Source organism: Acomys minous (genome assembly GCF_964271855.1).
Source record: "Acomys minous genome assembly, chromosome: 3".
Lineage (NCBI taxonomy): Eukaryota > Metazoa > Chordata > Mammalia > Rodentia > Muridae > Acomys > Acomys minous.
This window is the reverse complement of record NC_140485.1, coordinates 130,429,198-130,444,246: the sequence shown is the minus strand read 5'-3', so window position 1 is coordinate 130,444,246 and position 15,049 is coordinate 130,429,198. Positions and strand designations below refer to the sequence as shown.

At 46.1% G+C, this 15,049-nt stretch overlaps 1 protein-coding gene across 6 annotated transcripts in view; it reads right to left on the bottom strand.

The window, feature by feature from the left end:
- Positions 1–12,222: 12,222 nt before the first annotated feature.
- TAB2 (TGF-beta activated kinase 1 (MAP3K7) binding protein 2) overlaps positions 12,223–15,049 on the bottom strand; it is a 55,565-nt gene continuing 52,738 nt past the window's right edge. For all 6 annotated transcript variants that reach the window (XM_084777082.1, XM_084777079.1, XM_084777078.1 and 3 more), the window contains one exon: positions 12,223–14,183. In XM_084777082.1, coding sequence (XP_084633208.1) covers positions 14,094–14,183 — 90 coding nt within the window. In that variant the 3' untranslated portion in view covers positions 12,223–14,093. The remainder of the gene's footprint in view (positions 14,184–15,049) is intronic.

The window sequence follows — 15,049 nt, the reverse complement described above, 5'->3', positions numbered from 1 at the left end:
ATGTAGGAGTGAGTGATCTGGGAAGCTGTGAGGGAGGACCAGAACAGAGGAAACCATAGTAGGCTCCTTCCTGTAGCAGCTTCTTGCATGTTCCCAGAGTCATGGCACTGTGCAGGCTGCTGTCTGTGCCTTGTCACTTCATCGTTGCTATTTGTAAAGGCCTTGGACACAAGGATTTACAGAGCAATGGGACTAAGCGGAGATCTGGAAATAAACACACATAGATACAGGTACCTGCACTTGCCTGGAGCGTACAGAGAGCCTCCTCAGTAAGCCATGCCAAGGAAACTGGACAGCCACGTGGGCAAGAGTAAAACTAGGGGCTGCAGGGATGGCTCAGTGGTTAGGAGCACTGATGCTCTTCTAAGAGGGTCTGGATTCAGTTCCCAGAACTCACATGGTGGCTTAGGACTGTCTGTAATTCAGTTCCAGGGGGATTTGATTGCCTCTTCTGGCCCCTGTGGGTACCAAGGATACTACTAGTGCACAAACATGCAAGCAAAACCCCATACATCATCATCATCATAGTCACCACCACCACCACCACCACCATCATCATCATCATCATCATCATCATCATCAACAACAACAACAACAAAGTGCTTGTGGTTCTTCCAGAGCACCCAAGTTTGTTCCCAGCACCCATGGAGTTATTTGGGCAAGAACGAGACCAGAAAGTTGGGAGTGGGTAGGATGGGAAAAGGCAGTGAGAAGGGCTAACAGAAATGAGAGTATTATGGTGTGTTTACATAAAAATGGACCTGTAATAACTGCACTCAGAAAGCTGAGGAATGAGGGTGGCCATGAGCTCCAGGCCAGCTCAGACTACATAGCAGTCTCATAAAAACTGAAAACAAGAAAACTCCAAAGGAAGAGTGGGACGTAGCACTGCACACTTTAATCCCAGCATGTGGACCCTCGCCTTGGCTGCACTTCCCAATGGGACCACACTCTGGGTCTTCTCCCAGTGTTTGTGTTTTGATCCTAAGTGTCAGAGGGCTTGTGATGTTTGTCTGATAGAAAGGGAACTGCCTCTTGTCGGGGGGCATGATCTTTGCTGGTTGATAAGCATCCTGTGTGGACTATGGGAGAGTATAAATACTTCAAATAACAGAGAGCAGTCGCTTTTGCATCACTTCACATCGCTTGGCTGTTCGTCATCCTAGGGGAAGACTTTGAAGAGGCTGCTGTGTCTGCTGTTGCTCCCATTGTGGCTTGTTTCTGCTGTTGAAATCTTGATGAGTGGAATCACCCCCAAGGAACTGAGTCTAAAAAGTCTACCTCCACTGTCTCTACTAATCTTCTTTCTTTCTTATCTAGGCTTGGTGGGTTGGAAGGGAGGTAGAAACATTAAAGAATTCCAAATAAAGTAGGTTTTAAAAATATCAAAGCCTGTCCCACTGTCCCAGCACTTGGGAGGCAGAGGCGTGAGTTCGAGGCCAGCCTGGTCTACAAAACCAGTCCGTCCAGGACAGCCAAAGCTACACAGAGAAACCCTGTCTCGAAAAACTATATATATATATAAAACTTACGACTGGACTCAGGCCAGTATTTGCGTTTGCATTAGAGATACCCCTTTTACCTAGATGCTATGCTCTGCTGCTGGTTGGTGTCTCTAGTGGATGTGGGCCTATTAAAACCTTTTTTAAAAAAGCAGCTTTTCTTACGACATCAGTTTAGACTTAGGGGAATTTGTTGTATTGTTATGTTGCCTTCTCGCTCCAGATTACTGAGTGGAAAGCAGTTACAGATGGGGACCAGCTTGAGGTTGGAGACCGGGAGCCACAGGTGTGAAACAGATCTCCCGAGCTCTCCCGGTATCTCCTGTTGTCCCTGCTGTTGCTCGGAAGATCTTTCCTGCCAGGCTTGAACCTAGACTGCTGCGGTTACCACAGGTTTTCTCATTACTGCTTTGTGAAGATGAGGAAGGATGCTCTGACGCGAGTTCACATGCCTCAGTAAGGACGTGAGGTTGGAGAGCACGTTGGAGGAAGCGCTTCGTTCTGCGGAAGTGGAGGGACCAGCTCTGTTCCGATTTTCTCACTGTAGCTTCTGGCATGGCCCTGACAGGGACTGTGAGTCCTCCCCAGGGCTCTCTTCCTAGCATCACCTGATGCTGTCTTTTGAGTGGATCTGTGTGGAAAGCTTCTGCTGGCTTCTTTTGGACCACGGCGCTATCAACCATCTAAGGCCATGCACGCTTCTGGGGGCCAGACAGAGAAGCGCTTGCTCAAAGTTTTCTCCTTCAATTTTTTTTCCCCTCCGGCCGAGTGATATTTTCAACATGAAATGTTCCCTTGTAATTATGCTGTCTGTATTTGAATTTTTCCCTGCTTGCCTTCAGTTCTGCTTAGTCAGCAGTTCAGGCCCCAGGCCGCATAGCAAGCCACCGTCTGAAGACAGCGTCATGAGTACGTGTGGGAAGTGAGGACGTACAGCCTGGAGGAAGCACCCAGGCCTCATTTCCTCCCCATCGCTGAGTTTCATGTGGAAGTTTATTGTGTTTTTGAGGTGCCCTTTTCTCCCCCTTCTCTGTTAGAGGGCACCCCGACATTCGAATGGGAGAGGGAGAAACAAGAGGTGACGTCAGCTACAGGACTTCATCCAACTTAAACGGAAGGAGACAAATACGATCTGGCCGCAGCGTTAAGAGGCAGCCAATGCAGGATCTGGGACAAAGCCTCCAGCCCTCAGGGTACTGAGGCACCCCTGATTTTGGACTTGCTTGTGCCCGTTTCCAGCCTACCTCAACTGCAGCAGCAGCAGCAGCAGCAGCAGCAGCAGCAGCAGCAGCAGCAGCAGCAGCCGCCGCCGCCGCCGCCGCCAGCTAAAACCAGAACTTATGTGACTAAGACTGAATTTGAGCATTTAGCACCAGGGAGGGAAGTGGTCTGTGTCTACAGCCTACCTGTCTCCAGAGAGTCTCCATGGCACAAAAGAGGAAGCCTGGAAAGTACGAAAGAGGTTTCTGTTTATTTGTTTGTTTGTTTTTTCCATTAAAAGCACACACAGTTAGAATCGTATTTGTTCTCTGAATTTGAACATATGCAATTGAAGAGAGAATCAAGACAAAAATATTATGTTTCTTTTCTGACACAGGATCCCATGTACTCCAGTGTGGCCCCCAACTCCTTAAGTAGCCAAAGATGACTTTGAGCTCTTCGCCTTCCTCCAGTGTGATTACAGCCTGCGCCCCCACTGCTTTATGATGCCATTTTCAAATTCGCCCATACAGAGTGGAGCAATCTCATGAGAAAGAGGGCTTAACGTCAGCCCTGGGCCAAGAAGGGTAAGCCCAGGAGGTGACTCTGTGTTTAGAGCACAGTCCTGGACGGCCCCCGATCTGTAACTCTGCATAAATCTGCAATGGACATTCTGGTTTGTTCTGTTTTGTGTTTTTTTCTTTTTGAGACAGGGTCTCTCTGTTTAGTCTTGGCTGTCATGGACTCGCTTTGTAGACCAGGCTGGCCTCGCACTCATGGAGATCCGCCTGCCTCTGCCTCCCGAGTGCTGGGGTTAAAGGTGTGCGCCACCATACCTGGCTTGCAATGGGCATTCTAAGTGAGGGTTTGATTCTAGAGAGCTGAACCATCTGATCACAGTTGGAGACTTGCTGCGCAGGCTCCATGCTGTTATTTAAGGAGCATAGTCATAGGAATTTTAGCTATAGAAGAGTGTTTTAATGGAAAGGCCTTGGAAGCAGAACACCCAAAGGTGAAGAATGGCTTAACGAAGAGAATGTTCATACCACAAAATCCAAGCTGTGAGAAAGCCTGATGCCTGGCCCACAGCATCTCTGATTTTGCTGTCCCTTAGGTTCTAAGGCTTAGGAGAACAGCCAAGGCTGGCTGAGTAGGACTGTGAGCATAGTGGACGGTGAGGCTCCTTCTCCTATTCAAACGAGTGACCCTGCGTGAGTGCAAGCCCATAATACCAGGAGAGCAGGGACATGGGTATTTGCTGCAGCGTTCACATGGACAATTCCGGAAACTGGGTTATAGTGGATATAAACATGTTTTTGTTTTGATCCCAAGTGTGGGATAGGCAACAGACTTGTGAGAGATCAGGTGATGTTTATCCACTGGAAGATAAACCACCTCGTGTGGGGGCTTGGTTTTTGCCAGCTGAAACACATCTTAGTACAGACCCTGAGAGGAGATACATATATGAGACCAAAACAGGAGGCGGGGCTTTTTGGGTCTTGGTATTGTTTGGCTGTTCATCGCTCCACTTCGATGTATCTCCTAGAGAGATTGCTCCAGAGAATGCTTTGGGGCTCCAGGTTCCGGCTGCAGTTCTAGGTTCCAGCAGCAACTTTGCTTGAATTGCTGCTGAGATCCTGCCCACTACGCCAGGGGAATCGCTCCCAGGAACTGACCAGGAACGCTCCCAGGAACGCTTCCAGAAGTAGACCAAAAAAGGTCTGCTTCTCCTGTCCCATTAATCTGTTTTCTCTCCTATCTAGGGTAGGTGGGTTGGAAGGGAGGTATGAGAATTAAAGATTCTCAAATAAAGTAGATTTGGAAAAGTTCGAAGCCTACACTGGGTATAACTCATGTAGACATGCAGTGAAATAGTGGAGGGACCAGTTTATATACAATTATATACTATTAACACCAGCATGTTAATAGTGTATAATAACAAGACATTATTAGTGACAGGAAAGATAATGTCTGTTTTCAGGCAGGAGGGGGGTCATGTTGTCCAGCTGCCCATGGGACGAGGCCTTATTTTCTATTTGCTGATTCCTATGGGGTCTCTGGTTGGTGACTTGTATGCTTTCTGAGCCTCACCTCTTCATGTGTCCTTCTCACGGGTGTTTGCTCTGCCTAGTAAACACTTCTTTTGAGATAGCTAAATTTCTATATATTGTAGATTAATTTCTGTGTCTCTATCATAAGTCAGGCTTTGAAATGCAATCACACTTTGGGTGTGTTAAGGTCCTCCCTCAGGTCACAAGTGAACAGGATGATGCATTTTTAAGAGTAGTGGCTGTAGAAGCACATAATCCTAGTACTTGGCACGTTAAGGATTGATAGTGACTTAGAGGCCAATCTAGGCTGTGTAGGAAGATCTGTCTCAACAGACAGACAGAGCAAACCAATATAAAAGAGGGCCCAGGGCCCAGCTTTCTCCCTGTGAGGACAAGACACAAAGATTCTAGGATTCTGGAATGGTCTTTACCCAACTCAGATCAGCTGTTATCTTGACCCCTGGCTTGCCCAGCTTCTAAAACTGTGAGACATGTATTTACGCTATTAAAGCCGATGGAATGGAATCAATAAATAAAATGTACTAACGCCAACTGTGTGTTGCTGTGAGAACAACAATAGTGTGTTCTCATCATGAGGTTTATGTTTTTAAATTTTTAAAAAATTTCATGTGATTTGCATTATGTCTATGTGAGGGTTTGGGTTAGAGACAGCTGTGAGCTGCCATGTGAGTCCTGGGAACTGAACCTGGGTCCTCTCAAAGCACAGCCTATGCTCTTAACCTCAGAGCCTTCGCTTCAGCCCCGAGGTTTACAGTTTTAAAAAACTTATACTTTGTATTTGTGGTGGTGATGGTGATGCACTGGTCACCGTATGTGTGTGGAGGTCAGAGGGAGTCAACTCTCCTCTTCTGCTGTATGAGTGCTGGAGACTGACTTCAGGTGGCCGGAACTGGAGGCAAGTACCTATCCTCACTGGCCCATGAGGACTGCTAATGGTATCTCCTTGTGTAGCCCTGCCACAGTGAGCATATCGCCCATTTCTACTACCCTCAAGTCTGTGTTTCCCTTTGCACTGTCTCAGTCCACTACCCTCCCCCTGCTGTCACTGTAGATTGCTTCTGCCTTTCCTGTAGACAGTACCAGACAGGATGGGGTCCTCTGTTTCTGACGCATTGGAAACCCATCCAGGTTCTGTCAGCTTCTGCCCTTTGTAACACTGACCGCATTCCAGTGTACAGGTGTTCCAGAATCTACCTGCCTGCCTCTCAATGGACATTTGGTTCACTTCTAGTTTTTAGCTGCTAAGAGTAGAGCTGCTATTGACCTTTGTGTGAGCCTGTGTCTGAGCTGACACATTCCTCTCTTGCCCAGGACATGCTCCTTCCTCTGAAGGCAGAGCATAGCAGTTGTTGAAAGCACGACTGGAGCTGCTTGATTTTGAATTCTTGCCCAGGTGCTGTAGGTTGCGTGACTGTGGGCTTGCTATTTATGTGACCTTAGCCCCTCCTCGCTTCAAGTCTGTATGCCATCTATTCTTTGAGCTCTGAGGATTACAGGAGCTAGTATTTGTGAGGCATGCACGTCAGTGCCCAGCTTATCTGCTGACGAGATCTTATCAGGCCAATGTGATTGCTTTTGGGGAGAGAGAGGTTTGTGGGATGTGCAGGGGGAAAAGGGGTGTCACTTCTGCTTGGCATTTTCACTACCAAGCTAGGCAACTGAGATTGTAGTCACTTAATAAGTGGCCAGCTTCTTGCTAGGATGCCATTTTCAAAGACTGAGTTGCCAGAAATACCTAATGTTCTGAGTAAGTTTACAATGTTGTATTGGTTGACATTCATAGTGATCCTGGGGTTCGTGTGGCCTGCAGGCCCCAGCTGGACACATCTGCAAGGTGAGAAGCCCCAAAGTGGCAGTGCACATGATGTGAGAAACACCACTGCTCTCTCTGCTCGGCTTGGTTCCTAGGGGAGACACAGACACAGGGAGAAAATACATGCTCAGGTCTGTTGACAAGAACCCCTGCAGGGTGGAATATTCACACCCAAAAGAAAAACATTAAAGTGAAAAGATTAGGAGTTTAAAATAGCCTTGAGGTAAATGCATCCATAGGGGGAAAAAAAAGAAACAAAAAGAAGCAGAAACCGAAGATGATAAGTACTGGACAGGGTAACCGGAAGTCAGCTGGGCCCACAGCACCCCGGTGAAAACCAGGGCAGACTATTTGATGACTATTCCATGTGTTTTAGCATGGAAGCCATAAGCACACAATGTGCCAGTCCAGAAAGCAAGCAGTAGCCTGCTTCCCTAGTGATACAGAACACCTCAGAACATCCCTTGCTGAACAGTAGGGACAGCTGGGCCCTCAGAAATGGAGAGCAGATTGTATTAGGGGAGACACAGTTGCTTTGTCTAGAGAAGAAAGAGAAACGCTACCACTAAATTATATTCTTTGAGGATGAAAGGGAATTTTCTTTAGACTCCAGTATTGTGCCTGAGGCAGCAGCCGATGAGGCATTACGTCATAAAACAGCCCACTCGCAGAATGGTGAACGCCAGTGACAGTAAAGCTCTGTCAAGTTCTGTGCTAGAGAACCGCATTGGGTTTTCAGAACACAAGCAGGAAGCCAGCACACTCAGTGGCAAGTGCATTGTTGACTAAGGGGGTCGGGGCTGGGGTCGGGGTGTGGGGTGGGGTGGGGGAGACAGACAAGGGAAGCCTTAAAAAGGATGTGTTCTGGCTATTAGAAACCGAGTGATTGCCGGGTGGTGGTGGTGCACACCTTTGACCCCAGCACTTGGGAGGCAGAGGCAGGCAGATCTCTCTGAGTTTAAGGCCACGTCTGGTCTACAGAGTGAGTTCCAGAACAGCTAGAGCTGTTACACAGAGAAACCCTGCCTCAAAAAAACAAAAACGAAAACAAAACAAAACAAAAAAGAAACCGAGTGATTTACCCTGGGGTCTTACTCGACCATGGCCAATTTCACTTACTCTTCACTGCAGTGAAGTGCCAGGTATGCCTCTCGTTAGCGCCGCAAAGCTTGGCTGTCTGGCTTAGCAAGCGTCTAAGGCGTACGTGCTGCTGTGTTCTGAGATGACTCTGGCAGCTTAGCACAAGGCCATGGGAAAGACTTATTAAAGCCGCAAAGGTAGTAATTAGGACTTCAAGCCAACTCCTATAATAAGACGTAGGCCTGTTTTGTGCCACTTATTACACAGAGTCTTGGCTGCATGGGTTCAATTTACAAACACACGTGTGACTGACACTTTCCTCTGAAACCCATGTCTCCGCTCTTCCTGGGACACAGGAAGACAGGACTATCATATCCTTGGTACAGTTTTTTCTTTCCTCTTTCCTTGACCAGTTTTCTTTGGAAAATTATCCTCTCATGTCCTTCTGTGTTCCAATTTGTATTCTGTCACTCAAACACATAGCCACAAAAGGTACATTTAAGCTTTGAAATAAAATCAATTAGATGGAGCAAGAATTAGGGACCTTGATTTCAAATGCCAATTTTTGAATGTTTTAGAACATCCACAAGAGCTTATGTCTCCACCCTCCACCAGGACAAGAGAACTCATTATCAGTTAATGCCATGGTTACATTTATGGACCCCAGGAGTACCCTGTTTATTTCAGCACTCCATTAGTGGTCTAGCTTGGGAACCTATCATTTATAAGGTTGCTACTATGGGAAAATACATGAAGCCCCGGAAGGCTGAGCTTGCTGGTGAGGCTCAATAGATGTTAGGAATGTTCCGTGGTTTTCAGACTAAGATCATCATTTTCACTGGGCAGTGGTGGCTCCCCGCCTTTAATCCCAGCACTTGGGAGGCAGAGGCAGGTGGGTCTCTGAGTTTGAGGCCAGCCTGCTCTACAGAGTAAGTTCCAGGACAGCCAGGGCTATACAGAGAAACCCTGTCCCGAAAAACCAAAAAAGAATTACCACCATCAATAATTACCAATCTCTTGGTCCCCTACTCAAGCCCATGGTGCCAGTGAACAAATATAGGGTCTTGTGCATGGCGGGCAAGCACTCTTATCATTGAGCTATGTTTTCAGGTGACCTCTTCTTACCGTGTGTGTGTGTGTGTGTGTGTGTGTGTGTGTGTGTGTCTACTGTCAGAGTACATGTAAATGAAGACCAGAGCAGTGAGGAACACCAAGCAGAAAGCACGGATGGGATATGAGGGAAGGTGTGATGTAGAAGGGCCTCACCACTTAAAAAGGAACAAAAACCTTTATGTGGTGTGCGCGTGTGTGCTTGTGAGCGTGTACTCACACAAATGTGACATGTGCACAGCATAGTGTCCATGTCAGAGGAATACTATGGGGAGTCAGTCTCTCCTTTTAACATGTGGGTCCCAGGAGCTGAAGTCCTCAGCAGCCGGTACCTTTACCCACTGAGCCATCTTGCCCAAGGACTCACCACCTTGACAGTATCCTTGATAGGTTAAACTGAACTGGAGTAACACAAGCACACAGGGCAGACAAAAGTATACTGGTTGGGATGTGCAAGGTCTCTTAGGGAAGTGAGCAGGCCACTTTAGATGTCACAAGTGTCTATGGAGTTGACCCTGCAGAGGCAGCAAGATGAGCGCAGTGAACACCTGACAGCAGGATGGACAGGAGCCTGCGGAGGAGGCATTCTCCCCAGGCACTGTAACTTACAATGCTGGAGCAGAAGAAAAACCGGCAAGTGGGACAGGAAACCAATTACAAGCCTACTAACTCATGGTGGCTGGGGTCCCAGGTGGGAGGTTTTTCTTTCTAGCAAAGTCCATGGAAAATTTACTAGCATTGTTTCCTGAGCCATGGGGGGAACTGATATGATCCTGGAAGAGCAGCAAGTGGTGATGGTTCTGTATTATGCAGCAAGAGGCCAAGGAGCGCCCAGGTTTATTTTAGGCCACACAAAAATGCCTGTGGGCCATCTGCAGGTGTCTTTTGAATACAGCATTTGCTATCATGGAGAAATACTTTGTTATATTCCATTATAAACCACACACTTCCCAGACAGCAGGGCAAGCCAGGCATAGCGTGCACGTGGATGTCAGAGGAATACAGAAACACACTTGATCTTTAGGCCAGCCTTTGACATTAAAAAAAAAAAATCAGTGTAAAACAGGTTTGGAGGACAGCCGTTGGTAAGGTAGTTTCTTTGCCAAGTATGAGGGCCCGCCCAAGTTCTGGCCCCCAAATCCCCCACCCCACAGCTAGGTGTGGTGGACTGGACTTGAACTTGCAGTGCTAGGGAGGCCGAGGTGGGTGGATCGCTCACCGAAGCTTGGCGTCCTCTGGCTTCCATATGCACCACCAGCTCCCACATGCATCTCTGCAAAGCAACCTACCTTTCACACTGACGGGACTTCGATCTTCGTGGTGGAAACACCGAAGTCTGACCCATGGAGATGTCCTTAGAGCAACTGAGAAAATGAAGGGCATCTCACTTGTCAATTATGCAGCAGAGAAAAAGGCCTTGAAATCCACTCATTATTAAATACCAAAAACAAAACAAAACCAAAAAAAAAAAAAAAAAAAAAACCTCCGCTGCGTGTGGTGGCACACACCTTTAATCTCAGTACTTGGGAGGCAGAGGCAGGTGGATTACTGTGAGCTCGAGTCCAGCCTGGTCTATAAAGCAAGTCCAGGACAGCCCAGGCTAACACAGAGACCCTGTCTCAAAACAACAAAACAAAACAACAAACAAAACAAAAAACAACCAACAACAAAAAAACAAAAACAAAAACAAAACAAACAAAACCCCAGCTCCTAGTCAGGACAAGGGTTGGCTCAGTCACACACCCCTGGCATGTAGCTTTTAACTCTCTAGACACCTTGAACCAATCTCAGGTGAGGAAGTCAACTTAACAAAACCCAGTTAGAAAAGCTGTTTTCTTTTTTTGTGCACTAAGTGTTTTGTTGGATCCTCTGAAAGTGGAGTTATAAACAGTTGTGAGCTGCCATGTGGGTGCTGGGAATTGAACCTGGGTCCTCTACAACAACAGCTGGTGCTCCTAACCGCTGAGCCACCGCTCCAGCACCCAAATGCTGTTTTCTGGATGAGATTTTTCTTAGCTGCCTGTGTTTTCAGATGGAAGCGACAATTAAAAATGCAGCGGTACCGCCCAATCTTCAAGCAAAGTAGATAGAAAATTGTAGCTTCACACAAAACAGACTAAAAGGCTGGAGCCAGGGCCGCTGGTGAAGTGGCTCAGTGGGTAAAAGTGCTTGCAACACAAGGCTAATGAACAAGCTCCATTTGCAGAAACCACCCAAGAGCCAACTCCAGCAAGGCCCCTGCTGACCACATACGGGGTGTGGCAGGAGCACGCACAAACCCTCGTAGTTCGATCTTAGGGATCTGAACATGGGGTCCCCAGTAGGTGGCGCTGTTTGGGGAGGTTTGGGTGGTGCAGCCTTGCTGGAGATGGGCCACTGGATGGGGGTGAGAGGTGGGTTTTGCTGTTTTGGGCTTCTGCCACCATGCCTGCCATGCTGGACTTGCCCTTCTGGAATATAAGCCAAAATAAATTCTCCTTAAGTGGCTTTTGGTCATGGTGTTTTATCACAGCAATAGGAGAGTAATAATTACTAATAATAAATAAAACAGAAACTGGGGGCCAAAGCATGTTCACGTGTAGAGGAATACATTTTCTAACAGGGACTTTTGTGCTCATGGTAAGCAAACATTAATTCTGGGAACGGCCTCTAGTACAAATAGACTAATACTATTTTCAAGGATAATTCAGCCAATTTCAGCCTCACAGACTGGATATTCTTTTTTGCTGTTGTTTTTATTGAGACAGGGCTTGTCTGTGTTGCCCTGGCTGTCCTAGACTCACTTTGTAGACCAGGCTGGCTTTGAACACACAGAGATCCTCCTGCCTTTGCTTGTTTCAAGTTCAGAAAGACTTCTGGGTCTTAGTGTTTTGAAAGGCACGACTATGAGAGTTTTCTTCAAGAGAAGTAGGTACACTCAGCACTAGTGCACCATGGGGCTTAGCAGACATGAGCTGACTGACTCCCTAGGCCAAAGGGTCCAACAAGTCACTATTGTTTTGAACAATGGGGCAGAACTTGAGTTAAAAAGAATGAAGAACATTTTAGCAGTACACCAAGAAAAGAAGCTGCTATCTGATTTCTTCCTCAGTTGCAATATGGTTGCTTTTATCAGTTAAAAAACAGCCTGGCAGCCAGACTTGGTGCACGCCTAGAATCACAGGATTCAGAAGGTTGAGACAGGAGGATTGCAAATTTGATGCTAATCTGGCCTATGCAGTGAAATCCTACCTACAAAAAGAAACCAGGCAGCCAATCAATCAAGACACTCAGAAGAAACCAGAAACTAGGCTGCAGAAGCCGAAAAGTCCACAGAGGGGAGCTGGGAGCGCCTGAGGGGAGTCTAGAGAAGGCAGGCTGCCTTCTCCTGGCCTCAGCTAACCATCAATGTACTGTTGGGCACAAACTGTCCCACAAACTTCAAAGACAAGCCACAAAATCCACATTAGAATATAAGTTTTTTAATTTTTATAAATAACTTATCTGTTACAAAGATAGTTTACCCAGCTAAATCACAAAACCATCAACTCAAGATATCCAAATTACGTTTTATTAATAAAACAAGTAAAAACTGCTTTACCAATCTTCACATAGAACTGCAGAGGAAGCTGAAAAACAAGGCCTACTTTTAAAACAAAATGCATCAAATGTACGAGTTTTGGGGTCTGTTGCCTAGTGACCTATGATTGTCACATCTCTTTCCGTACTCCATGGTGCAAAGCCTGGAAGCCAAGGCTTTGACCTTTGTATCACTCATCTGTAATAATCCTGTCTGTTTAAAACACAGCCACTTATGAACATTTACAGTGGGACAATCTACATTATTTCCTACTTTTGGCTATATTTTAGCACTTCCCTTAGCCCCATTCCAAGCACTGATAATTTCATAATTCTTTTTAAATGCATACTGTTTTTGATTTCATTTATATACATTCCTGATCATATGAATATTTATTTTCCTTACAAAAATATATCATCAAAATAAAGAGATGTCTGAGGTTGTGTCAGTGTTCAAGTCTGCTTATTTTTCTTTTTCCAGCTTTTCTTCAGTTGTCCTAAAGATGACCATGGTTCATGACTACACATGATTCTGTCACCTAGTCAGGGTTAGAAATGGGCTGTGCCAACAGTGCAGCAAACTACACTTCTTCGCAAGAAGAAGAGGAGGAAGCTGTTGGAACTGCTGCTGTGGCTGCTTCTGGAACTGTGCTTTCCCAATAGGAGCTTCCCATGGAGCTCTGTGGGACACCACATGATGGGACACGATGTCAGTGGGTTTAAATACTTTGATTTTTTTTTTTAAGCTGCTGTAGAAGACAAAATGACACGTTTAGTCACCCACTGTTCAAGTCAGTGTACAGCGTGACCTACCAACATGCCTGCAGTGCTCCTGCACTCACATGAGCCCCTGCATGTCTTCTCAGAGCATCGGCACCCAAGGGGACAAAGGGCAAGAGGAGAGGAAGTTATTTTGTGCATAGTTTCACTTCATTAATGCTTTAAAAAAATCTTATGGCATTGCTTTTCTCAGGTAAGGCTTAAAAAGGAACATGATCGTGCTTCCTAAAGGGGAAAGAACATTAGTTAACAAAAGTCTATTATACTATACATAGAGAGATATAAGAAAATAATGAGGAACCACTTAAAGCAGGCGGGAGCTCTGTACAGTAGGAAAGGCTGGGGAGCTCACTGCGGGTTGTACAGACAATGCACACTGCTTTCCTTTTCATCATTAGACCCTAGATGCTGGCTTCACAGAGGCGTCTTCAGAGAAGACAAAAGACAAGGCCAAAAGTACCACAGATTGTGAAGTTTCCCATATCCACTGGCACTATGTGGCAGCAGAGTTTAAATAGTTGAACCTTGTTCCTTCTCTTTGTGTGTAGTGTTTCACCAAAAGCTTTAAAAACACCAAAAAGCTCTCATTCTATTCCTTCCTCCTGTCAAAATCAGTAGTGACACGAGGGAGAAGTCCTGGGAACACCAAGGCACTGAGAGAGTGAGAATGGTCCACGGTGGGACACGGTGACACTGTACATGGTCAGGCAGTCCAGTCTCAGGTGAGCTTTCATGTGACGAGTTTCCACCGCCCATGACGTTAGACTGAGGTATCGTTAGCTCTGGGCTGACACTGAACACAGACATGACTGTCTCATCGCACCTTCAACTGGACCAACTCCTGTGTGGCAGTGAACACTTGCTCGATGGTAGGCGACCTTTTTGAACTTTAGATGTGGTTTTAGAGGACACAGGGGCCTTTGGCTCAGAAATGCCGAGGCATCTCACACTGTTCACAGCGGATTAAGGCCGGGTGATTCAAAAAAGTACAGGCAGTGCAATTCCACTGAGCCCCGTCCTCATCCTCTGTGTCTTGAGTCTTTGGTGCTTTGATGGTGGACTTTTGATCTATAAGGAAGCAAAAGAAAAAAAAATGTAAGAAGTTAAAAACAAAAACAAAAACACAAAGTCTATCAAATTACCGGTGACTCTACACAGCAGGAAAGTAGCTGGCAACCACTGAAGCAAAGGGCTGAACTGACGTGTGCTTTCTCCTGCCTCCTTTAACCTGCTGCTTCCCCTGAGGAAGAGTGAGCGACATCACGTAGCAATACTTCTGTAGCCTAAGGCAGAACACAGCCTCGCATGTCCAACACAGAACAGAAGAAATGGTAGCTCCTTGTTAGCATCCCCGAATGTCACTGTTGAATGACATACTGAGTGTAATTATGAATTTCATTTCCTGTATTTGGGTTTTTTTTAAAAACTTGAAATGGAAGTTTCCACTAAATGTATTTTTTTTAACCTACTAAAAAACCAAGTCTTTAATAATACAAAGAAAGCACAAAGAATTGTTCCCTCCCTGCATTTTGTTGTTTTTGAGGCTCTGTCCCAAATGTAGCCCAGGCTGCTCTTAAATTGCAGCAATCCCCCTACCTTTATCCTCTGGGTGCTTGGGTTAAATGTGTGCCATGACACCTGTTTTTAAATAACTAATTTGCAAGTATCTGCTTATACTCATGGCAGTAACAAATGCTAAAAAAGTAAGTAAAAAAAATCATCACATTTTCTTGTTGTAGTTTTAAAAATCAGACATGGTATGGGAGAGCACTGAACCTGGTTTAAAACTGCAGGGAGCCTTCTGTACTGTGTTCAGAGCTCCTTTGCTACACAGCTCCCTAACTGCCATGGCCAAAAGTCACCACTCTCAACACAAACAAGATGTTTCCACCTAGCAAGTTTTATTGTACTGCGCATTAGTGTTTTGTCTGCAG